We start from the raw sequence: 25,844 nt of genomic DNA, 5'->3' as shown, positions 1-25,844 counted from the left end.
TGTTGAAATTGTTTTTTTCATTGGTTTTTTTCTTTGACGGGTTTGCCATTATGAGATGTTAACAATTACGGTTGAAATTTGTTGCTGTAATTGCCAGTTTTAATCTAGGTTACAGAAGAGCAGACGAAATAGGACGGCTTTTAAATCTATGTACAATTTTTTTTTTTTTTTTTTTTTTTGAAAGGGTAGTCCTTTGAAATTTTAGAAATTAAATTAAAATTTTCTCCTTAAAATGACCAGCGTTTATGAAAGCGTTTCAGGAAAAAGAAGCATAATAATAATTAAACTACTTTTTTAATGAGGTTTCATTCACGGTATTTGTCTGTTAACCTAGTTTCCTAATACTCCTAGTATTTGCGCGGGGTAAAGCAATGTGCTAATTAATTTAATGATGTTCTGCACAAGGGCATTGTATTAGTCTGTTCAATTTTTACTTTTCTCTATTCTGTTTAATATTTCGAAAGGAGATATTTTAGAAAACGTCTTCAAATTCACTGGTCTGGAGGCCGAAAGGGGAAGACCACACAAAACAGGTCCGGTCCCGCATGAAATTCGCTAATGGGCTCTTCCCCTCAAGTGATGACAGACCAAGATTTTAATATATAAATTTTTCCCCCTTGGGAGGGTGGCTGGAAGAAGAGTATGGTCAGAATTCTCAGCAAGTCTTTAAGGATGAGGCTGTTAGCCTCATGCCATTATTTTCGACCCCAGAAGATGGTGGCATCCAGTTACAGCTGGGCAGACTGGTGAGTGGTAGCCAGTGAGAAGTCCACGGGGCTACCAAGCCTAAGCCCAGCATTGCACCACTCAGCCAAATTGCCCATTATGGCTGACTGCACCCTCCAGATGGGCAATGGATGATATATATATATATATATATATATATATATATATATATATATATATATATATATATATATATATATATGTGTGTGTGTGTGTGTGTGTGTGTGTGTTTCTTATTCATATTCCCAAAATATTATATTTTTAATTTTTTCCCTCGAGAACGTGGAGTCTGGCTGAGTATGGAAAATCGGAAAATCACATTTTTTTTTTTTCCACCTTTCTGAATGAGGGAGACGCGTGAGGCGATTGGTGATCAGGCATTTTTGGCTGGGGAAACGTGCTTTAAATGTCAGACCCCACTTCCTTTTTATCCTTTTTTTATTTTATAAAAAAAAAAGCTGTTACGTGATTCGAAATATGCATATGCTTTCTCGGTCAGATTCCAGTCATGTTTTTATATTTCGGTTACTATTGATAGGATTATGGGTCTGTGCATCTTTGTTGACTGGTTTCTGAACCTTGTAGTAGCGCAGAAATTGTCAAAGTTCTATAAATTAAGAGGAAAACATAATTTACATGAATTCGTTTAGATTGTTCTAGGTCCGGATAAAAGAGGAGGGTTAACCTTGCAGTTAACCTACGCATAAAAAAAAGTAAATGAAGTTTTCGACGGACTTTCTTGGCCTGAACGGCGTCAGTAACCTCGATGTTGTCACGCCAGTTTTAGCAGTCATAAATCAATCAATCATCTTGGCCTGGTGCGATAGGCAAATCCTTGCAACGAGGCCCGAGAACCTAATGGAGTGAACAACAAACTGTAGAGAGGCTCCAGGAGTCTGATGCGAAAATTCGAGGGTAATAATAAGGCCCGAGAAGCATACAGGAAGAGTAACAAAAATTTAGGAAAGAATTGAATATTGCGAAAATATTTTTAAGAGCACTGGCTTCATCTACCACAAGTAAAAGGAAATGAATTTTATAGGTTACGATGACCATGGCAGCAGAATGCTATATAAGCTACATTAACATATTAATTTATATAGAAAGATTAGAACTCACAATTTTGCCAACAATTCATACTTGTTCGTTTCCTCGCATTTGTAACATTACTTGATAATGATTTTGATGTAGGTATTTTCCAATTCGCGTATCCAGTTCGGTAAACTCAAAACTGGTTAAACTTGCGACGTTGAATAAATTGTTGAGGCCTTCCTGAGAGAGGAGAGGTACAGGCAAAAATGAATTAAAATTACCTCCTAGAGCTTTGGGAACATGAAAGATATACATTAGTCTGGCTTAGAATGGTTCCCAAGGCGTCTGGTTTCATCGTGTCCCACCAGACGGACATATCATTCTCTTTATTGTAATTCTTCGGTGATACCAAAAGTAATGCAATAGGACGGTGACTGGAAGGATTAGTTTGGTCAGCTTTCTTTGGAATCGGTTGAACCAGGATTTAATAATTAGGCGAAAAAGGCGTTAACACACTAAAAGTTGTTTATCCACAAGTTTCCATAAGGAATCGTATTGCAATGCAACCCTGGCCTTTTGCCTCGTAGCTGACTTCAGTAAATTAGGGGCCGTTACAGCCAATGAAATGAACGAATGGCAAATTGGAGTTACTCTGCTAAAAAAATCCTACACAAGAAAAGTGCTCCCATTCCCTACATTTTCCAATTTCCCCTCCCTCGCCTTCTCTTCTATCGAAGCTGGTTTGGTTTCACTGCTGCATGTAAAATACGACCACTTAAATTTATTGGCAACACAGTCTATGCCTGCTTCGGTAAAAAGAAGCCGCTTCCCAGGTAGACACGTACCCCCTCCCCTCATGAGAACTGGGTTGGGTCACCTTTAATGACCCAACAAGGACTTTCATCAAACGGGCGAGTGGGTGTACTTCTGCCGGAGATGTAAATAGACGCACTGCTCCCTAAATAGATGCACTCCTCCCCCTTCCCCCCTATCCACTTGTCCTCCCACACCTCTTCTAAAAATATTTTTCAGCCTGTCTCTCTCGGTCCCTCTAAAAATACATGTTCTTCACCCATCGTTCACCTTTCGGTCAAAAGTCCCGAGAGGGATTTTTTGAGATTTACAAGATATCTTTATATTTATGAGTTGCATTTCGACATTTTTCTACGTTTAGTTGACTCTCTCTCTCTCTCTCTCTCTCTCTCTCTCTCTCTCTCTCTCTCTCTCTCTCTCTCTCTCCAGTAAAACACCGGATGTTAGAAAAAATGTAGGCGAGGATATGTTTAACTTCACCAAGTTAGATCAACGGTGCGCGTGGGTGTGGTCCGTTTCCTTTCAGTTCACAATGTGAATATTTGTCATATAAAACTAGATTTTGTAAGTGAAAACTGGAAATCCAGTACAAAATAGCATCTATTATCATACTTTGTACCCGACTATGTACTGGCAGATTTTCTAAGAATACTGAAAATGAGACAAATAGAAGAGTGAGCAAAATGTTGTCAACGTTGCCAGCGTTCATGAAGAATCCGAGATTTAGTAATAATAAATGCTTAGTGTTGTAGAATTTGATATATCATCACCTACGACTCGAATGCTTTTCATATACAGATTCATTTATGCTGGTTGTGTCTTAGAAATTTATTTGGCCACTGTTCTCGAAAGATTTCTGGATGTTTGGCCCCTTTGGCCTTGTCATGCTTTGCAGTCCCTCAGATATATAAAAAGTGGAAGTTGTGATCCCATGGCTCAGTCGATTTGATTAGTACTTCATACATTCTAAATCAGTTTCAGAATATGTTTTCCGGATCATTTAACCTTTGGTAGATCAACTGTATTGCTGTCTATTATCTTGATGTGAGGAATGTGTGTTATAATTCAGAATGTAATATTGCACGATAGAAGTGAAAGAAGTAATAAATAATTGTTATTTAGGTTACTATTAGGAATATATACATTTGCGCGCGCGTGTGTGTTATTTCCAAGAATGAAAGAAATGAATTCGGTTAGCATTACAAGATTTTTCAAGAATTTTGAAAAATACGTCGTTAAATGTATTCTGCAGTTAGAAAAAAATCATATTAACGCTGAAAGAAAATTAAAGGTCAACTTAAATCAGCCAGAGAAACGGACAGAGGAAAATAGAGGTTCAATCTGACTAAAGACACTCTCTCTTGATATGTGTGTGTGTAGGAATACAGTGATATTATTTGGGGTTCCACTGTCTTAAACACTTAAAATCTGTTAAGAAATACAGTATACACGCTCTCTCTCTCTCTCTCTCTCTCTCTCTCTCTCTCTCTCTCTCTCTCTCTCTCTCTCTCTCTCTCTCTCTCTCGTCGCAATTGTGTTTGGCAATATTATGCATTGAAGACTTAGAGTTAAGGTAGGAGAGTAAGCTAATCATGACTTCTGTGTCTTAAGTTGTTAGTCAATTCTCGAGTAAATCACCTTCGAAAGATAATCTTCTAACCTCATTTACTAGGATTACCCTCATTAGCTAGCAGTGCGTCAGCAGACTATCATCAAAGGCATAATTATTCTCTTTGTTGATGCGGCTGAATATCATTGCGAAGTTATGGTTTTATGAACAGCTCGCACATCCGTGTTATTTCAGGGACGGGCAAACAAATGTCCTTTTCTAGTCCAGGGCCGAAGAAAGCAAGAGATGGGGGATAGGAAGATTGTAGGGATTATGATTTAGGAAAAACAGAGGCAAGATGAGAATTCCAAAGTTTGGCAGGAGAAGGAAAGGCACAGTGACTAACCGTGCAATCCGAGGATCAACATTTTCGGAAAGTTCCTCAAAATGTATCAGATAGAATATTCTTTTTGGTCAAAAACCTACCTGATTATTCTCAGGTTTTTTTATTAGCGTTCTAATTAAACTAAGCTTTCTCTAAGCTATTACGCCCGCTATCAAGACTTCCTGTTCTTGATAAAATTCAGAATACCTTGAAGATGTTCCTAGAGGCTATTACAAATCCTAAAATCTTAAAAAATTGGTTATATGATCACCATCCGCCGTAAGCCACTAAAGGTAGAGCGTGAGATGAGACATCACCTGAAGGGGAAATTTTATTTTGGCCATCCCATGTGAGTCAAAGTTTATGATAAAATTAGAACAGAATAAGGATGAGTTCAAAATGAATTTATAGGGCTCTAAGTTGGCATTCTCTCTCTCTCTCTCTCTCTCTCTCTCTCTCTCTCTCTCTCTCTCTCTCTCTCTCTCTCTCTCTCTATATATAATATATATATATATATATATATATATATATATATATATATATATATATATATATATATATATATATATATATATATAATGTGTGTGTGTGTTTTCGGATTCCATTAATCCAAGTGTGACTGTAAAGTACTTTAGATCATCCAACTTTTTTATTCTTAATTATTTAATCAATTTTACAGAACTTATTTAATTACTTTAAAGTTTTTCTTTAAACTGATTAAAATGCATCGATTATATTAACCTGACTGATTAGTTCTCAACCTATGGTTCGGAGGAGGCATCTTAATGCACGTTGATTACTAGGTAAACATCGAAATTAAAAAGTGCATTAAGCTTTTAAAAGTTCTCCGAATTGCAACTGATAGAAATAGAATGAAGTGCCATTTTATAATGAATTTGTCTGAATATATAACCATCATATGTCCACCAGCAAATTGCACGGGGTACTGAGCAATGACCTGATAACTTATGTAGTGTTTAATCCAGTCTTGCAGTACTATTTCATATTAAATGCTTCCTGATTATTTACAACCATTCTATTAGGGTCAGGTTAATCGGGGTGTATATCGCTGCTCTGAAAACTTAGGGGGAACTTAATTAACTTAGGGGTAGTACTTGGTTGGAAAAAGATGGAGAACTGCGACCTTGATTATGCCAACAGTTAATTGCTTCTACGTGACCAATGAATTTTTTAAATTATTTTTTCTATTTTGAGTCTTTCTTATTTAAAGTCTGAGGAGGAAGATTTTTAATGTTTTCAATTTTTAAAAATACTGTTACAGACACTAGGTTATTATGTTTGTATACAACGTAAACATTTCCGAAGTAATTACTCTACTTACATAATTATATGGAGACTGAACAGAGGTTGAATGACGCACTATAATTAGTGAGTTGTTAAGCCATGAAATTTTACCGTTCATATGTAGTGTTTATTTCTAAAATAAAATGCAGTTGTACCTAATCAACTTTGAAACTGAATTCAAGTAAGAATTTAACGCAGAAATGTTTGGTGAATAATTTATGTTCGGGATAAAATGAAAAAGATTGAAAATGCTATCGCCTTGCGAATTTTAACCATGTTTCGAAACTATTATTAGTATTCCAGATGAGAACACGTTCATATGTTACAAATTAAAATGTTCATTATCTTGCTAAGCATGCTTCTTACGCTATAATAGCAGTAGTTTTAAAAAATCAAGAAACTATAACAGCGGGGTCTAGAAAAAACGATAAAAAAAATAAATTAATAATAAAAAACAGATAAACAAGAGAACATGTATATATAAAAAGTAGGTCAGAAATTAAATAAAAGTAAAGAAAATCAGTCATACATAAAGCTAACTTTACTTTTGTCAAACACTGAATTCAGTCGTTGAGGAAAATACTTCAGAGGGGGGGGGGGCTGGGTTAGGGGAGGGTGAGTGAAGAGGCCATGAAAAGAAAACTCTTAATGTTTCCTTCTTGAGAGAGAGAGAGGACTCGAGTTGGGAAACTTCTTTTCATCTCATGAGAGAGAAAGAGAAAGTGGGAGTTTACGAAAGAGGGAGGAGTGAGAGAAGAAGTAAACGTATGAAGAAATAACGTTTGATCTTCCCGCCCGAAAGAGCATCTGGTGTCCCCCATTATTCCCTCAATAGAGGCCCCCTGGTCCCAAAACAATAATTCGTTTATCTCCTCAAACAGAAACCAGATGTGTTGGTAAATGCTTCACGGATGCTCTCTCTCTCTCTCTCTCTCTCTCTCTCTCTCTCTCTCTCTCTCTCTCTCTCTCTCTCTCTCTGCGGTTGAAGAAATTTACAGTGAAGTCGACGGACATTTCCCCGACTTATTTCGTTTCTGGGTACAATGTGGTTGATTGTTTTGTGAGTCAGTGCTAGACATTTGAGGGTTTACTCTTTTTTAATGATAAATGGAATAGGGATAATTTATAGAATATAATTACTTATATTCAGTTGGCCACTTTAACTATCCATTATTCTGTCTCACCCTAAAAAGGGCCTTCCATGACTTTTGAAATAAAAGAGATTTTTCTAATTTAAATGAACAGGATACATGATAACTTTACGTTGGAAGAATATAACATTTTATCAAAATACATTTACTCCAAAAGACGATGAAAATGGAAATATGGTAAAGTTCATGTATATGTATAATTTACTGAGAGCAACAACAGGAATTTGTAGGCGGGAGAGTGGCTGGTTTGGCATTAAAATGGGCTGAGACAAGAGCGCGTTGTGTTTCCATGGCAGTTTAATTTATTACGGGTAGAGTGATGAACAAACTCAGAGAAAGGACAAGAGGAACACACAATCACACACAAACACATGCGAAGGAACGAACACATATATATATACATATATATATATATATATATATATATATATATATATATGTGTGTGTGTGTGTGTGTATACACAGCTGATCAGTGTATGGATTTCTGATAGGCAAGAAATGATAGAGCCTGCCAGGATATAAGGACCCTGAAAATCCGCTGAGAATGTGTCTACCGACCTCATTCCATTATTTGTGATGTTTTTAAATACGGAAGGGAAACACTTTCTGTATACCCAAGACCTCTAAAGGAAAAAGACACACTTGTTATTTTCCATATTAGCTGGCAACAGTATATATGTCCCCCCCCCACAAAAAAAACCGGAAACAGATAACGGAAACAAGGCCTTCGAAGATCACTTTCTAAAATTACACATTTTGACATTTCATGCATCAGTTATGCTTTATATTACTTTTCAGGAAAAAGTATGGATTAAGCCTTCTTAACTTTGGAAGTTACAGGATTAAAATACGTTTGACCGAAGCCCGCAATTCTAAAACTTTAAGAGATACGTTGCAACTTTCACCAAAAACCTTAAGACCTTAATCCCACTAACATACGAGGCATTTCAATATGACGGGTAATAATATTTTCTGTAATATGTTTTAATCCCGCTAGAAGATACAAAATGGCATGATAGCCTGTAAACAACGCCGCCAAAGGAAATGGTTGTCAGAAAAAGGGCAAGAATTAAGTTAGAAAGCTCTTCTGACCCTGTCCTGGGATCGAGGGAAGGGTCGTCTGATGGAAAATGTCTCTTGTACGCCGAACTTTAGGGTTCCACCGAGCGGAATAATATAAAACTCAACTCCCTCTCTCTCTCTCTTTTTCTCTATCTCTTTACACACACACACACACACACACACACACACACATATATATATATATATATATATATATATATATATATATATATATATATATATATATATATATATATATATATATCTTAGCATACAGATGCATAACTTCCTTTTCTTAGTTCATAAACCTATAAAAACAGTTTCTCTCTCTCTCTCTCTCTCTCTCTCTCTCTCTCTCTCTCTTCCTGATTCCATGGGTTTATGTCGAGGCTTTGTAATTTTGAATTTAAACACTCAAGTTCTACGTAATGTTGTGTCGCTGTTCCGTTATTTTTTTAACTTTATTTTTTCTGTTTAATACTTTTAAGGCTATTGTTTTCATTTCAACGCTTTTTTCTTGGTCAAACTCACAATAGTTAAGAACATTTTATCGATTTTGTTGTTGCTGTATTTTTCAAAGCTGAATATCCTTATTATTTCTATTCAAAAGTAGAAACGGCTTCAGATTTTGTTTTTGCTTTTCAAGTGTTTTTAAGTTTATTTTTTAACTTGCTTTCTTGAATTTTAATTTTACTTTACTAACCAATTTCACAAGTAAGAAGATCTTTATTTCCATTTGCTTTTTCAGTTTTGCTCTTATTTCCCCGCATGTGCTTTTCTTCTCTTTCAGATGAGTCCATTTTTTTCCACGAATGACCAAAGAAGGAAAGGAGAATGTCTGCAGAACACTAACAACCGCAAGCAAAACTGCCATAGTCCTAAGAGCAAGCAATTAATTCTTGGCTGCTTCATTTACGCAAACCAAAGACCTAGTACAGGGATTCGAGTCTTATTAAGGATAAAAAAAAAATTAAATACTCTTGCATGAGACCGGGGCAAAGAGCATGAGGCTTGCAACCTCATCCTTCGTAAAATTACAGGACTTTTATAATTTTGTTTTGCTTCCTATACATATTTCTGTAACCCTAATATTAAGTATTTATCATAATTGCCCATTTCATAGAATAATTTTATACAAAAGATAAAACTCTTAAGTATATTGTTCATATGTAATTTTCAGTATGGTGAAATGATTCTGCAAGTTATTTTACATATGTTAACTAAGATCAAGATTACAAATAGCATCTAAATTGGATACATTTTCCAAGGAAAAGATTACCCAGACGGGACAGTTGTCGCTTGGGAGCTGAAAAATTAAATGAGTTTAGCTTTTCGAAATGGGGCCTGTTCAAATAAGCAGTTTAGGAAACGTGGAGAACTTCATGAAAATTTCTGCGTATTTTGTTGATGTTCTTTATTCCATGCTTGTTTGTTGCATTTGCTTTTAATTTTGTAACCGATTTATTTTGAAGCTTGATTATTACTATTATTAGTATTAGTTGTAGTACCAGCAGTGTCTGAAGATGAAATAGTAATGGTGTTATCATTGGCGCTTTTTTCTAGAATATTTGTTTGTTATTTTCAGTCTGACATATAAACACTGATTCATACATAGATTCAACGAGTCTTTACCTTGATTTGGTGTGGCATTATTATATTAAAAAATAACAAAACAATATTACTATATCCCTTGTTTATTACCCTATAATGAAGGCATAACATTTGTGCAGCATAATTATTAAACTCCAAATTTGTTAAGGTAATTATATGTAATATATTCAAAGTAAAGCAAATGTATTTGTTTCATTGCAAGAGTGAATATGGTGTATATCAATGTGATCTGCATTAATATGTTCCGTGAGGTTATTTGGAGGAAGAATATTATTCGTAAGTATGCGATTCATTTTCTTCTAAGTCAAGGATGAAATGAGTTGGAGAAGCATCACATGAAGAGATAATAAGCACCTTTCATTCGTTTTAGTCCCAGCTCACCAGAACTGGGTGTGCTAATAACAAATCACAAATAGTAACTCGAAAGCATTATAAAATTCCATATGCTAATACGATAACTCCGCATCATTTATTTGCGGATATAAGTGGTACGAAAAATACACTCGAATATTGGCAATTTTCATCAGAATTAATGTTTTTCACCCTTGCAGTAATTATTCATCTTAATTAAATTATCGGACCAACGGGAATTTCCTGTCGCTGTTGTACTCCACTTCAACCAGAAATATATTGAATTTTATGTATATGTGTATATATATATATATATATATATATATATATATATATATATATATATATATATATATATATATATATATATATATATATATATATATACATACATACATACATACATATGTGTGTGTTAACTTCAAAAGCGACCATGAGGAATTACATAACCTAAAACCCAATTGTCACATCCTGTCCAAAGACGACCAACGCAGTAATCTCATGGCTGAGACCCTCCTGAATAGTATCCTCGACCTTGAGCACGAAGGGAATGTTCCTGTGACAGACAGCCCTTCTTAGATGTATGAAAATGAGGGGCTAAAACTAAAGTGGCATACTTCTCTAGCTGTACACCAAGGGCACCAAGGGATCCGCTCTAATCCTACCGTCATTGTCCTACAGAAGAACTACCTTGCCGAAGCGGACGCCCTTCTTGAGGATAGACTAAATTTTCAAAGTGGCACACGGCCCTGTAGATGTTCTTAAGCACTCATTTAACAACCAAATAGTGTCAGTCTTTCTCATGATGGCACCAAACTCCCTGAGACAGAAGGGGACTGCAGTCTACAATATTTATATGGGAAAGTAACCCACTTTACCCTTTAATTAGCCAGATCCCCATTACATCTGTCACCTACTCGTCAAAAGTAATAATCAAAGGGTGCATCCACACTATAGTAAAACATGCATAAAACACAAATCATGCATACGATTATTCAACATTTGCAAAAGATTCGTTTTCACTTACTGTTGTCGACTTGTTTTCAGCCTATTCGTGATATTTATGCAATAAGTAGCCGATGTGTGTTTATCTACAGTAATGTTTTACTGTAGTATGGACGCACCCTAAGATACCATTTCCTCCCTTACAGTCGAGACCCTCCTTCACGAAGGTGACTTTCGACGGAACCACTGATTACATAACCCTTGTGTTTAAAGTCGTTTTTGATATCCACCAACCGTATGTCGATTTTTTCCGTTATTTTGGATACCATCGAATTGGAGATGCTATGTATATAAATCTCTTCAATGCACTATTCATTGTTTTGTTATTGTTATTGTTGTTAACATGAGGTTCCCAGAATATAAAAATAAAACACGCGTACAAGTCTTGGTCCCCGTCAGCACATAATGTAATGGGTAATCCTTCTACAAAATCTTATGGAAATCCTTTCATTGTCTGGGAAAATTTTTACTATGACTGACGACTCGCGAGTTATATTGCGTCAAAAGTTTCTTTGTGCAAAGGTTAGTATGAAATGTAAAGACTGAGATGGAACTACAAAGTTAATTTCCGTGAAAGAAGGAGTTCAAAAGGTGAATATGAAATTTAAAAAAATAAAAGAAAATTAAATCAAATCTAAATGTTAAAATTTTCTTTAGAGAGAGAGGAAGGAAAAGGGATAAAAAAAAAATATGGCCGGCAAAAGTGACGGAAATTGAATCTTTTCCGAGAAAATTGCTAACAAAGGCAACCTCATCCACCCTTCTGTATAGGCAATTGATTCCTGAAGGAAATATAAGAGAAATATTATTGGAACTCGGAGTTGAAGAGTTCAGAGTGAGAGGTTTCATGTGGTCCTATATCTGTACCTGAATCCAGTAGGTAGCCATTTTGTGTTTGTTGATTTATCTGGGTTTATGTAGTCTCTCTCTCTCTCTCTCTCTCTCTCTCTCTCTCTCTCTCTCTCTCTCTCTCTCTCTCTCTCTCTCTCTCTCTCTCGCGTGTTTAAATTTTCACATCTTGGCATGCAGTTCTCCGGAAACTTACATAACAAAATAAAGTACTTTTTCTTTAGTTCCGTATGAATTTTTAGTTCTTTGAATAATAATAATAATAATAATAAGGCTTAATATAACTTCGCCGTGAGGCATTAAATTAATAATAACTCTTCTTCGGGGAAAAGTAATGACACAAGACTAGATATATATATATATATATATATATATATATATATATATATATATATATATATATATATATATATATATATATATATATATATATAAGGGTATAAGCAAAAGTCACTGCAGTGTCAAAGAAACTACAAGAGTCAGTACAGATGATTTGGGGACGTGATGAGGAGGGGGCATGATGAACATGTTGCAGGAGACATCATGGAAATGTGGAAAAGAGAAATCTTGGTCATAGAATTAAAAAGAAAATAAAAAGACAGGCAGGACTGAAACCCCTTACAGTACCCATCTGCAAAAGAAAGTTTTACAGATACAAGTCATGAATTATTCATTGAGGCTAGGATGAAATGGAAAAATTTAGCAAGTGAAAAAGTTCTAGTAGAGACACAGCAGGACAGGAACGAAAAAGGAGCATTTTTATTAGTGAAAAAATTATGTACTCTAATGAAAATATTTGTTAGAATTCGAGAGTTAAGCTTAAGTCGAAGCCAAGGGAATAGTAGTTTAGTTAAGGTCTTGAGTAATCACGGAACGGAAAAGGGACGCCCAATAAAGACTCTACGGACATTACTACCCATATTTCAGTTACTCTGCTTTAGTGGTAGTAAAAGCAACAGTTTAAGTTTCACTCATCACAGGAAGGACTCGGCAAAGGAAGGTGGATAAACTCTGGTAAGAGAGAAAGAGCGGTCGTTAATCAAAACAGTAAAAAAGTGTTCGAAAGTATGGAAGAATGATCAAGGTCGGAAAAGAAATCGCGACCGGGAGACTGAAAATTGTGGAAAGGAAACAACTGACAAGCATTCTGCAGTTGATTGCGATTACTATGAGCACTGGTTTCAAAACTGGATGTGCCAAACTGAGTAAGGAAATTTAAAAGTAATGCAACAGAATATAAACTACATTTGGTTTTCTAGGAGTTGAGAGAGAACATGTAAAAATTTGATGGTTGAATACAAAAAGACACAAGGAGTTGAAGGAAAAACTAATGGACTTGCTTGGTATGCTAGAATACACTGTAGTAGAACTGAGGAATGAAATGGGGGAAGTGAAAGGTGATCAAAGATCATATTTGTCAGTAGAGAAGAAGAGAAATCTGGGAAAAGAAAAAATGGCAAAAAACACCTAGCGTGTTTGCTGTTATCGACTTCTCGGAACAAAGCACAGAGGACAGACAAAGAAGCGACAGGTCTAAGTGTGAATGGCTGTTTTAAAAAAAACCTTGAGGCAACAAGTACACAAATAACAGAAACCAGAGCCACAGGCCTAACGTAAATGAACAAAAGACTAACAATGACTTCTTAACACTCAAAAGGCACATTAAACAGAACAATAAACAACCCAAGAAAACGGTCTGTAAGCCAAGGCTCGGAAACTACAATACAACCCAGCGGACGTACAAACATCAGGAAACTAGCACCCAACATGGAAGACTGGACTCGAACAGACCCAATTTACACCGAACATCGCAATATTACATCTTACATAACCAACATTATTAAAAATAACTAATACTCAAATACACACTATTGTGCCAGGAGAGATGTGGGTTTCCTTTAAGATGCGCATTCAAGCGTTTGTGTATGCGTGTATATAAATGTGCGCTGGACTACGTGTGTGTGTGTGTGTGTGTGTGTGTGTGTGTGTGTATTACTGTGTAGCTATCGCTGCTGCTTCCGACGCCTGTGCACTATGAGAGAACTTTGTCAGAGGTAGGTTAAAAATAAAAAAAAAAATAAATGTTCTATGTGTGTAACTGCGTCATTATCGGTATTTTCGACGGTTAAGCACTCACAGTGATGCCTCCTTCCTTCCCCCATTTTGCCTTCCCTTCCGAAGTGTCGAGCTGCAGTACTGCTTAAGTGTGAAAGGAAAATTTAGGCAACACGCATAAATACTTGAAAACTTTCCGGGCTGGTAGAGGTCACCATCTTTATAACTTCAACTAACATCTCATTCTACGCTTTACTTCATCCATTTTCAACTGATAGCCTACCTTTGCCTTTCGGTGAAATGTAAATTAGTTCTATTTAATAATAATAATAATAATAATAATAATAATAATAATAATAATAATAATAATAATAATAATAATAATAATAATAATAATAATAATAATAATAAAGGCAGTGTGTCACAGTAGTTATCATTTCAATGGGAAAGACAGTATAGCTGGAAAGCATTAATAGTTCCAATCGAATATCAAGGCAGTTGACCAAGGTCGTTTCCAGCCGACATTTTCACCTCTGTTTCCGGGGAAAGAAATGACTTGGCAACACCAACTACATGTCCATTCCAATTTGAATAAGCTGATTAAATACGGCCAAATCTTTCGGACACGTTTTGGAAGCATTTAATCCTCTCGTAACTTTTGCATAATTCTGATATGCTTTGATTTCCTCTCCCAAAACACGAATGATTTGAAGTCAAAAGTATATTTGCTCTCCCCTCGCTGTAATCTGGTTAAATTGTGTCATAACACAGAAAGTTTCATGGCGTAAGTCTCTCTCTCTCTCTCTCTCTCTCTCTCTCTCTCTCTCTCTCTCTCTCTCTCTCAACAAAGAAAAATTTTGCATACATGTTACACCAATAAGCGACAAAGATCTACATAAAATTATTAAACATTATGAATCTAAAAGGTAGCAGCCCTCGATACTTCGTATGCTTGATAATAAATAATGCATTATGTGGATTCTGCAGTAAATCTTACTGGATGCCATAGTAACAGGGTGACGCTCAAATGATGTTAGTAAATAAGGTCTTATACTATTAATGCCTGAAAGCGCTGACGATCTGTATGTGTTCTTTTTCGTTAACGCTAAAAAAAAAAAGGGGGACATTCACTTCAGGGCTAGAACAGAAATCTACTGGCCAATTGGCTGTTACAAATAATTTATAAACATCATGAATGTTGATAAGAATGGAAAAATAAAATTAATATTTGTCCTCTTGCGATACAACGGTCAGAATCCAAAATCAAGAAAATGATAGTAATTAAAATTGTTACAAAGCTTACTTTCTTCTTATTCACGTTTTTAAGCATCGCTTGCTGTTACGTCAACCTAGATTTGTGCGATGATACCACTAATGTCAAGGCTTGTGAGGTTACTCCTTCTATGGCAGCGTCAATAACCTAGACGTTGTCACGCCAGTTTTTGTAGCCATAAATCAATCAAATCAATATCTTCCTATGAGGTCCGCAAAAATGCTGCTGCACTTGCAAATGACCTTTCTTCCCCGTAGCATATTTGGTTTTCAACAGATGAACGCTGAGCTACTAGTCAGTTTAGTTCTGTTTTTATTTTCCCAAAAGTATTTCACAATTGTTTACCCGCAAAGGCTACTGGGACGGGTAACAATGTCCTGTTTAGCCCATGTCTGAAGAAAACAGAGAAGGAAGGAAGAACGATTGGTCTTAAACACAAGGAAGAAGGAAGATATAAAATCAAATTGTTGTTTATTCATAATTATTATTTTTTATCTAACTGTTATTTCATCTTCATTTTTACTAAACTTCTCTTCACTCTGTTTTTCCACATATGGGCATTTTATTGCGAGTAAACTTGCTATGCAAGACATGGATATTTCGTTTGTTCCAAATGAATTTGTGAACCCTAATAATAATAATAATAATAATAATAATAATAATAATAGAGCTTTGCTAGGAATATCTTGGACCCCAAGCCATGAGCCATTTAAAAGCCATTTAAAATATTAGTCCTACCTGTTATGATAAGAGTCTTCTCAGGCACCTCTTCTACAATATCTCCTCCTTTCTCCCCCAGCTCCAGGAGCTCAACGTGACTTGAGCCGCGCCCCGAGCCGTGAGAGCACGGGTGGGGGTGACCCCGGAGGACTTCTTTTGACCCCGTATTACTCCCCAGCCCCCCATTCACCCCACCAGCTCAGCCCGCGGACGGAACTCCGACGGGATCAAGCGATTGACAGATCTCCTTCCCCGCTGCTAAGGTGATTTTTTTTTTTTTATCGTACGTTGCTGATGTTTTCATCGTCCATTTTACATGACTCTGTATTTATTCAAGGTTCTTTTAATATTCATTTCGTGTTATTTTATTCATTTTTCATTTCGGTTATCTTTTTATTATTCTTTTCAGTGTATTTTTCGCTTTTTAATCATGGTCATTCTTCGAATATTCTTTTCTGCTAATATGTTTCATTATTCAGTTGAGGTATCAATTGGTATCTTTTAACTATTTATTTAAAGTTATACCTTAATTTTACTGACTCTATGTTATATGTTGTGTTATTAACTTTTCATAATTAATTCAAGAACACTAAATGATTTTTATATCGTAGTATATCCTCTTCGTAGTATTTTGAATTACAACCGTGCTATTTTTTAGCGTGTGAGTCTGAAACTCACCCAATAGGGAATAAATTTCTCATTACAGATTCGTTCGGCTTCGTGGAAAGCGTATCAAAATGTATAAGAAAATCGGGAAGTTAAGAACTCATATACATATACATGCACACAATATATATATATATATATATATATATATATATATATATATATATATATATATATATATATATATATATATATATATATATATATATATAATATACACACATTAGGTCTTTTAAAATCCACACACACACACACATTATATGTCTGTCTGTCTGGGTACAGTGCCAGAGACGCTTAAACCCTTGCTTAAACACTATTACGTCTTAGAAAAACACATTCTCAATAGGAAGAGAGCCTAGCTGAACAGCATCATAAATCAAGTTAAATGTAGGATTTTATCGTTTTATGAGACCGTAAATCTTCAGAAAATGGTGCTTCTGAAAGTTCATTTTAGGAATGTCGAAACAGTAGGAACATACAAACATACACAGACATGCACAGGGAACGTACTGTAAACGAGAGAGGACCCGTGTTCAACTGAAAGATTGGTTGACTGGTTACGAAATTTAGACTGCCAAACCAAACACCAGGGCACTTTCAGCCACTCAGAGTTTAAGACAGTGAAAAGAGTGAGTGAAAGAAGTGGGAAGCGAGGTGAAGTTAAAGGCTAAAAAGTGGGTGTAGCCAGGGGCCGAGAGGACTCTGGAACAACCTTTAGTTATGCCTACAGTGAGCCACGTGTGGTGCACTTACGGCATTAAACCCCTAGAGGCTCAACTAACAGAAACCACTATAGTTGAATTCTGTTGTTCGAGAAATGACTATGTAGCACTCTTTTCAGTAATGTCGGTCAGTGAAAATGGTAAAGGGACGAGATTGTAAAGTACAGATGACAGAGAAAATCCAATAAGAAAAATCAATATTCAACGATAGCTTCTTTCCCTCCACTCCCATGTTTTGTTATTCTCTTCCTACTTTTTATTTTGTTAATATCTGTAGCCTGTATCTTAAAAAAAGATCCTTTTATATTAATTTTCCTCACTGTAATGATATATCTTCCAGTTATTTATTCATGAGGAATATCTTATTAACTGATCATTTGAATATAAAATTTTAATATGGTCCACATTCATTTCTTTACCGAACAGAGTTGCCTGGAGAGATTCAACGAGAGGGTCCAACTCATCCGTGAGTGATTCTCCAAACCTGAGTCGCGAGAGCAAGGAAGAGACGGAACCCGAGAACAGTACACCAGGCACTCCCAGTAACGCCATGACCAGCTCCGTAACCGAGGGCCTATCAGCCTCCCCATCTGCTTCTACCGCTGCCACTCCGAGAAGTCCACACCCTTCCCCGCTGCCCATGAACAGGAGCAGCAGTAGCAGTAGCAGCGGAAACATTGGAGGAACGGCTCTCTCCTCCCCTACGGTCAATGGGTTTCGGTCCAGGAGAGAGTCGGAGGCTTCCAAGAGCAGTGATGACCGGAGGCATCCGCCGAGACTGGGCAGAAACGCTGGCGGGTCCAGGGAATCAAGGTAAAGGGTAAAAGGTTTTCACGTTTTCACTTTCAATACATATTTTCTTACTCTCCTCTGCATCATAATCTTTTCCCCATTTATTCCTAGTACAAATTACATCCGTTACTCCTGAACTTTTCACTGAGCTAATTTTCAATCAACACTTTCAGACACTTGCAACGCCTTTTTTACGAATAGACATTAATGAATAATTAATCCATACCAGTATACGATCTTTGTTTATCTGTTAGCCGATTTATCAGTGCCTTTATTTATTTACTGTATATATTTGTTAGTTTGCTTTGTTTTTCCAGGTGGGCGTTCTGTTCGTGGAAGTTTTGATTACAAGTTCATAGCATTTGTGCTTGTTTATATGAATATTTGTTTTGAATAATAATAATAATATCATCTTCATCATCACTATGATTATTATAATCAGCAATATTAAAGTAGTACTGTACTAGAATTGAAACAAAATCCTTATTTCCCAAGCAGATCTTCGTACCTTTCCTTGAACATACAAATGTCAACGTTAAACTCACTGAGAGATGAAGTAAACCTGAAACAAAACCAGCTTCAAGTAATCCGCTCTCATTTCATTCCAGGGACTCACGGGATTCCCGCGATTCCCTGTTGTCAAGGGACTCGTCCTCAATCAGGGACGAGGTAACCAGCAGCAGTATGGACGACGTTTTCCCGGAGGAAAAGAACGCAAATACGACCCTCGTCAATAACAAGGAGAAGGAAGGTGAGCCATTTCGCATCTTTTGGATGGAGTACGGTAATGAGGTCTGTGAAACAAATGGGGAAGACTGGAATAAAGAAGAATAGATGTTTGGAGTTTAAAAGAGCGATAAAATAAATCCGCCCAAATTTGGTTTGCAAATTGGTGGGTTATTTAGGCTTGGTCCATGTGAGGTTTTGCTTGTTTGTGATGATGATAACTGGAGAAAAAGATCAATTACGTTCAATTTGTTTCTACTCTTTATATACACGATGTTACAACTGAGTAATTTACCGGCGTAAATTGCTCATCTCTAAAAACCCGTCAATTGAGACGAAAAGAAACAAAATTTCACCTAATGGGCCTTTTATCTTCTGTTGTCAACTGGAACGTGAATGTCCGTCGAATTTTGATCATTAATAATAATAATAATAATAATAATAATAATAATAATAATAATAATAATAATAATAATAATAATAATAATAATATCCGTCAGTATCCTCTAAATAAACTGACCATCGCTCGGAATTGACTAGAAAGTTTTTAGAGTAAAAACCAAAATCACTCGCAACATTTACCAAGCAAAGCACGTCAGTTGAACTTTTGCTATTTCGCCCAAGAAGTCGAATAAGTCTTGATGCGGCAGGGAATGCTGAAAGAACGTTTACTTTTCAAGTCAGATCCACCTGGATTAGCAGCCTGCGACTTGAGACTGATTTCTCTCTTTTTCAGAGTCTGCAAAAGTTCCCCCTTGATTCTTTTGAAATTCTAGCCAAGCAATGGCTTGTCCCTTCTGAAGCTGTGTAAATTCATACAAGAGTTTTCGTGCGTTACCTGACATCTAGAGCAATGGCTAATTCGCTTTCCATACGACAAACTCATTTTTATCGTTGACTTTTTTATGATTCTCTTTCCTCCTGTGTTTATTACTACACATTTAAATTCTTTATCTTTTCTATAGGTCTACATTCTCTCCGTTGCAAAATGGCCTCTCTCGCTCTAGCTCATCAATACGTAATGTTTCAGTCACCATTCCATTTAAATGGAAAGCACATCACTTTTCTGACAATGTAAACTGAAACATATATGGACATGCACATGAAGAAGTAAATTACAATTAAAAAAAAAGAGATTTGAATAGATACCAAAGGAGATCTAGGTACGTAGAAGCTACTGCGTTCTTAACTAATGTGCTAAAGTTAAGATACTACGACCTCCTCCCTACTCATGCCTGAAAAAAAAAGTACCGTGCAAATTAAAAGAAATGAAAAAAAAAAGACGAAAAGAGACGTGAAGTCTAGACCGTTTTCGATATCTGTCGAATCTGGGCCCCATGGCCCGCAGTCATTGTTGGCTCTCTCTCTCTCTCTCTCTCTCAGTTCCTCGTTGGGTGAGCTGGTTCCGTTCTCTCTACCACTCTGTTGGTTTAATTGACCGGGCAAATGAACAAATTTGCCCATTTTTAAAATACAATAAACATAAAACTTTGCTAAATAGGAGAGCTGTTTAGTAATGGTCTGATTAAACTAAGTTCTCTATTTTTGAGTGTTTATAAACTTGCAATACGCCAGTGTGTACATATCGATTTCTTAGGTTACGAGTTACAGTTGAAAAATAAAATGAAACGTCCTTACAGATGTTTACAGCAAAATGTTTATAAACATGAAATAAGGCTTACTGTTAAGACTTTTAAATACGAGAAAGGAATCCATGATGTCACATAAGAATTCCTTAAATAGGCAGCAAAACCTGCATAAGTATATTACAGAAGCATGCTACGCTAACCTGGGATTTAATGGCAGTGAATTACTTTTAGAGATATGAGGAATGGAACGGTTCACGACGCTGCAGAATTAATGAAATGTTAACTAAAACCTTCCACATTATAACGACTACAAGATATAAGACTCGTCATAGTCTTGTAGAATGTATGAAATGTTAATGGAAAATTATATCAGAACATTTTATAAAGAATAAGAAAATTGTACAGCAAGCCATGGAAATTCTTAAGCTTCCGAAAAATTTATAATTAACTGTGATCTTCGCTTGGGTTAACGACTCGATCTCTGGACTCAATATATACGAAGTCGTAAGCCTTGTCCATCCCTTTGTTCATATATTCATGTATTAAGGATTAACAGATGTGCACTTTCCTTAGCTGCTTTATCACTATTTGATTATGCATATCACTCTTTTTTTTCCATTCCAGGTACCATAGGAATGGGAACGGTCGAGTTTTCCCTGCTGTACGATTCCCACAACCAGGCCCTTCACTGCACGGTTCACAGTGCAAGGGTAAGGTCCTGTCTTCTTCCTTGTTTATGTCAAAAAATCAGTATCGACAAATGTTCAACCTAAGACAAGCTATTTCAACTGTACGAAATTTGACTGAAACAGACAGGCAATTACTCGTATGCTACATTAACCTTACGACACAAACGCGAGATAATGAAAGTTCCTGTATTTAAGAATATTTTACCTCTACGTATATCAGTTACACAGATGAAATTGTGACGATACTATTGATATATCTTATTGATTACTGAAAGAAACCTAGAGCGGTCAGGGTGTTTCATTCTTGGCAACGCGACTTGGGGCATGGTTCGGATTCCACAATAATCCAAGGCTCTTAATGTACCATATCACTATCACAATGCATAAGCCCCCTACCCCCTCATGATATCACTCCCTCATGATATCACTATCTTGAACTAGAGAACAAAAAAAAAGGTAACCAGATTTTTATGAAGAGGCCACAGGGAAGAGCCACTTATTGCCCTTACCTATCGTTGTAACTGACTTGCCCTCTTGATTATCTTGGTACACCTGTAAAAGCGACTTTATGGTTTTCTTTGGTTCAATGCTTTTAACCGTTTCCTTTCCATACCCATGGTTCATGCAGCATTCCAAAACTTGCTGTTTGTTTTAGCGGCATACATTTAAAAACACCGTTCAAACGTTCTCAAGATCCAAGTAGCATTCAAATGGGTAACTTTTTTAATCCAACAAACATGTTACCTCTTAATTGTTGCTACAAGTGTCATTTGCTCGTGTGCATTTACAGAAAATCCAGTTCAATACACAGCTAACATGAACTTGGGCATTTGTAGGGCAACCTAAAATAATCTAATAATTTAGCATCTAACTTCTCTGTTTAATAATAATGACGTTAACGTCTTCGCCTGAACATCGTCTGTATCTTTCTCACCACATTAATTATCTCCCAGAACTTGAAGCCGACGGATACCAGCAGACAGGCAGACGCTTATGTGAAACTTCATCTTCTACCAGGTGCTAGTAAGGTAAGGATTTAAGTCGCTGGAGTGTGTCCGCTTCCTTCGTATACAGAAATATTAGGTCGTAAATGGTTTGCTAGTTACTGTCTAGGCACGATGGCTGTGTGCACACAAACACACACAGCAACATGATATAATTGCGAGGATAACAATATATCATGAAAACACTAGCTTATGATTCTAGTTCTTTAAATATGGGTCACACCTTTCGTGTCTCAAAATATCAGAATTTAGTGGTTGAAGACTAATTATTCGTAGGATTCCCTTTGACCTGATTTAATCTGTTATCCTCGTAGATATATTGTGAAAGGCAGTGCCAACTGAATGTTGATTATGTGAGAAATTCATACCAACTTATACTGTAGATTTGATCCTGAGCAGAGAACTTTAAGAATTGAGCCTATTCTCAGAATTTACTTATACCATCATCGTCATCCTCATCCTCCGTGTTTTGTAAATCCCTTGCAGTCTTTATCATCTTAGTTTTTAGTTTTTCCTCTTTATTCCTATTTGCATCGCTCATTTTAAGCATTCTAATCCTTCTTCCTCTTTGTTTCTTGTCCATCAAAATTGCATTAATCCTTTCCCTTTAGTGAGTCTTTTACGCAGCAATAGCCGGTTAATTTTCCCTGTTTTTCGTCAGTCATTTCCACAAAAACTGTCCTAATCTTCAGTTACTTAAGCGCTACTTCATTTGTCATGCTATCTATTAATCTTAATTCTTCTATTTTTCTCCAAACCGACATATCACTTGCTTTCACTCTACTGATGATTTTCTTTAGATTCAAAACGTACTCTTAGCATTCTGTATAGCTTTATCTGCTGGTAATATTTATTTCACCTGCCCTCCTCCAACTTCATATACTTCTTGAATTACTATATAAGGCCAAGCATGAACATTTAAGAGGTTAAATTAGAACTTGCATCAATCCAATTCTTCGTCTTTAGAAATCACTCATTCCTGCTTCACTGTGACCCATTCCAGTCATCGTGAGGGACTTCTTCAGTGCCCAGTATACAGTTCCTCAGGGGTTGTGTTTTCATCAGTCACCCGGATCTACCCACTGGTTTTCTTCTTTCCTTCCTTTTTTTTAACTAAAAACAGAAAATTGCCCTTTTCTTACTTTTCAGACTGCATCTGTAAGTCAAAAGCTTCTGTGGTTCTTACTGTTTTCTCAGAATTCACGACCATTAGAGAAAAATGTCTACACTTCTGTACCGCTATATAATGATTCATTATCATAATACTTCAATTGCTCCAATCTCTAATCTTGTCAAGGAACCTTTTATAATGATGAGATGTGTGATCTGTGTTAATAATTCAACTTCATAATCTAAGAAACGTGTTGTCAAAATAACTGCTTTGTTGTTTTCACTAATTACCTTTAAATGTCTCTTTCTCTCTCTCTCTCCTCTCTATCTCTCTCTCTCCCTCTTCCTCTCCCACTCTCTCTCTCTCTTTCTAAAGGGCCTCGACGAAGTAATCCCCCACACCCGGAGGTGTGGACCCAATCACCAGGTAAAATTCTCTTTATATTTAATCATTGCAGTCCATCTGGCATTGCATATAAAGCGAAGTAAACTGAATGGTTTTAGAATGTTATAAATCAATTACTGAATATTTAAAACAAAAACTATATAGGCTAGATGACATTTATCATCATTTGCCTTTCTGTGATATATTAGTCAGTTATGCAACTTCCATTTAAAAACACGTTTTCACAGCCAAGTAACATGGAAGCTCTTTCTGTATTCGCAAGACGATTATTATTCTTATCATAATAAGAAATATTCACTTTTAATTTTTTTTACCAATTATGTATGCTTACCTGCCTTTACTGTTATTTGCACTGTATATTCATTTCTTCTCGTTTCTTCTTTGCTTTTTTCTTTTTACATATGGGCAATGTAATCTGTGTAAGCTTGCAAGGTCATGAAATTTTGGCTTGTGTCATAAGAATGTGGTAATCATAAACACTGGTACTACTTTTAATTACTGATGCTAATAAAATAATAATATCACTGAAACGCAAGGGATGCCAGACTTCAAGGTATATGGCAGTCTTAACATGGCCACCCAATCTTAATTTGCATACAAATTGACATGAACTATTAACAGCTGTCATTTGCCCTTTGCAAACACTGTAGCAATTTCCCGGAGGCGTTCTGGAGAAACTGCGTTTCGGGTATATATATATTTTTCTGTATGGTCGCCTTGTCACGTGACAAAGACGTCATTTCAAGTGCATCATACAGTACCCGTTGTACTAACCTTCCAAAATCCCATACCTCTACGTTTACCAATTATGTATGTATATATATATATATATATATATATATATATATATATATATATATATATATATATATATATATATATATATATATATATATATATTTATTTATATAATAGCTTCTTCTGCTATTTCATCACTTTTAATCTTGGATATGTTAATCAACCTCGTTTTGACCCTATGTGTATCTACCACAGTACATACATACATACATACATACACACACACACATTTACATATAAATATATATGTGTGTGTATATATCATAAATATGTACAATATATATATATATATATATATATATATATATATATATATATATATATATATATATATATATATATATATATACATATACATACATACATACATACAGGGTTTTTGTTACCAGGTCACGTAGCACGTGCAAATAGTTTGATTCTTGGTCTAAGCTAGCTAACACACTTACCAAGTTTGAATTAACTTCACCTAATAGTCTCATAGTTATATAAGCCTAACAAACTCTGAGTCTTCATCAAATTAGCATAGTCAACACAGCCCGATTTACAAACGAGTTGACATCAGTTTAAAAACTTCCAATTGCCAGCTTATTGTTCAAAAATATATATGTGGCCGGCATGTCACGTGATCGACGTCATCACTTTTTTCTAGAAATAAAATTCAAGCACAGATGTTTATAGTAAAGTATAAAGTTTTCAGGTGTCACAAAATCGGTCGGTAAACTAATGATAATCATCATTACTGTCTGAACGAAAACAGCAGGGTTTATAATAATAATAATAATAATAATAATAATAATAATAATAATAATAATAATGGCCATGTTAACACACAACTGCCACAATGACATCACCCTGAGTAGCAATGCCATAGAAAAGTTGGCTAAAACGGATTAAACGGACGCCGGACGTCAAGCCGAAATACCGTAATGATATTAATTAGGAAATTCGTGTCCAAATTAGCCACCCAGACCAAAATGGCTCATTCTGAAAAACCTGACAGATGTCCATTAAGTGGAGTGACGTCCCTCTCCTAATTTGCAGTCATTAATAAAACTTGAAGCGTCCCTTTTCCCAAATCCTTTTCAACTATTTGCATGAATGCCTGCGTGTAGCATGTTGTTCCTTTTTTCCTTCTAAAGACCTCTCGTATAACCAACTGTATTTTTCTGTTTGAGCGGTTATTTTTTTCACGCTCTAATTATGATACTCTTTTCATTCAAAATTGTGCTTCTATATTTTTCTTTACCTTTTTTTCAATTATGTGCTCGTCACAGCTTACGGTTGTATGTTGTTTTGTACGAATTTCTCGACGGACTGATAAGGTATTATTGCTCTTTCTCCTTCGTCTTATTTTTGCCTAGAAGTTATTCCAAGCAACTGCTTTTACAACTCTTCGTATTATAATACGTTTTATAATTACTGCTACTAAAACTAATTTACTAAGTTTCATTATCA

General features: G+C 35.8%; 1 protein-coding gene and 1 long non-coding RNA gene across 12 annotated transcripts in view; one reads left to right on the top strand and one right to left on the bottom strand.

The window, feature by feature from the left end:
• The window catches only part of LOC136852500 (uncharacterized), a 108,979-nt gene that overhangs the window by 55,071 nt on the left and 28,064 nt on the right, over positions 1 to 25,844 (bottom strand). The gene's annotated exons all lie outside the window — the stretch shown is intronic.
• The window catches only part of LOC136852496 (rabphilin-3A-like), a 483,103-nt gene that overhangs the window by 451,986 nt on the left and 5,273 nt on the right, over positions 1 to 25,844 (top strand). For 5 of the 7 annotated variants that reach the window (XM_067127163.1, XM_067127168.1, XM_067127164.1 and 2 more), the window contains 6 exons: positions 15,967 to 16,150; positions 17,702 to 18,088; positions 18,676 to 18,818; positions 21,007 to 21,092; positions 22,025 to 22,099; positions 23,562 to 23,612. In XM_067127163.1, coding sequence (XP_066983264.1) covers positions 15,967 to 16,150; positions 17,702 to 18,088; positions 18,676 to 18,818; positions 21,007 to 21,092; positions 22,025 to 22,099; positions 23,562 to 23,612 — 926 coding nt within the window. The remainder of the gene's footprint in view (positions 1 to 15,966; positions 16,151 to 17,701; positions 18,089 to 18,675; positions 18,819 to 21,006; positions 21,093 to 22,024; positions 22,100 to 23,561; positions 23,613 to 25,844) is intronic. The other 2 variants (XM_067127167.1, XM_067127166.1) reach the window with 1 other exon arrangement.

Source organism: Macrobrachium rosenbergii, chromosome 25 (assembly GCF_040412425.1).
Source record: "Macrobrachium rosenbergii isolate ZJJX-2024 chromosome 25, ASM4041242v1, whole genome shotgun sequence".
NCBI classification, from domain to species: Eukaryota; Metazoa; Arthropoda; class Malacostraca; order Decapoda; family Palaemonidae; genus Macrobrachium; species Macrobrachium rosenbergii.
This window is presented reverse-complemented; position numbering and strand designations above follow the sequence as displayed.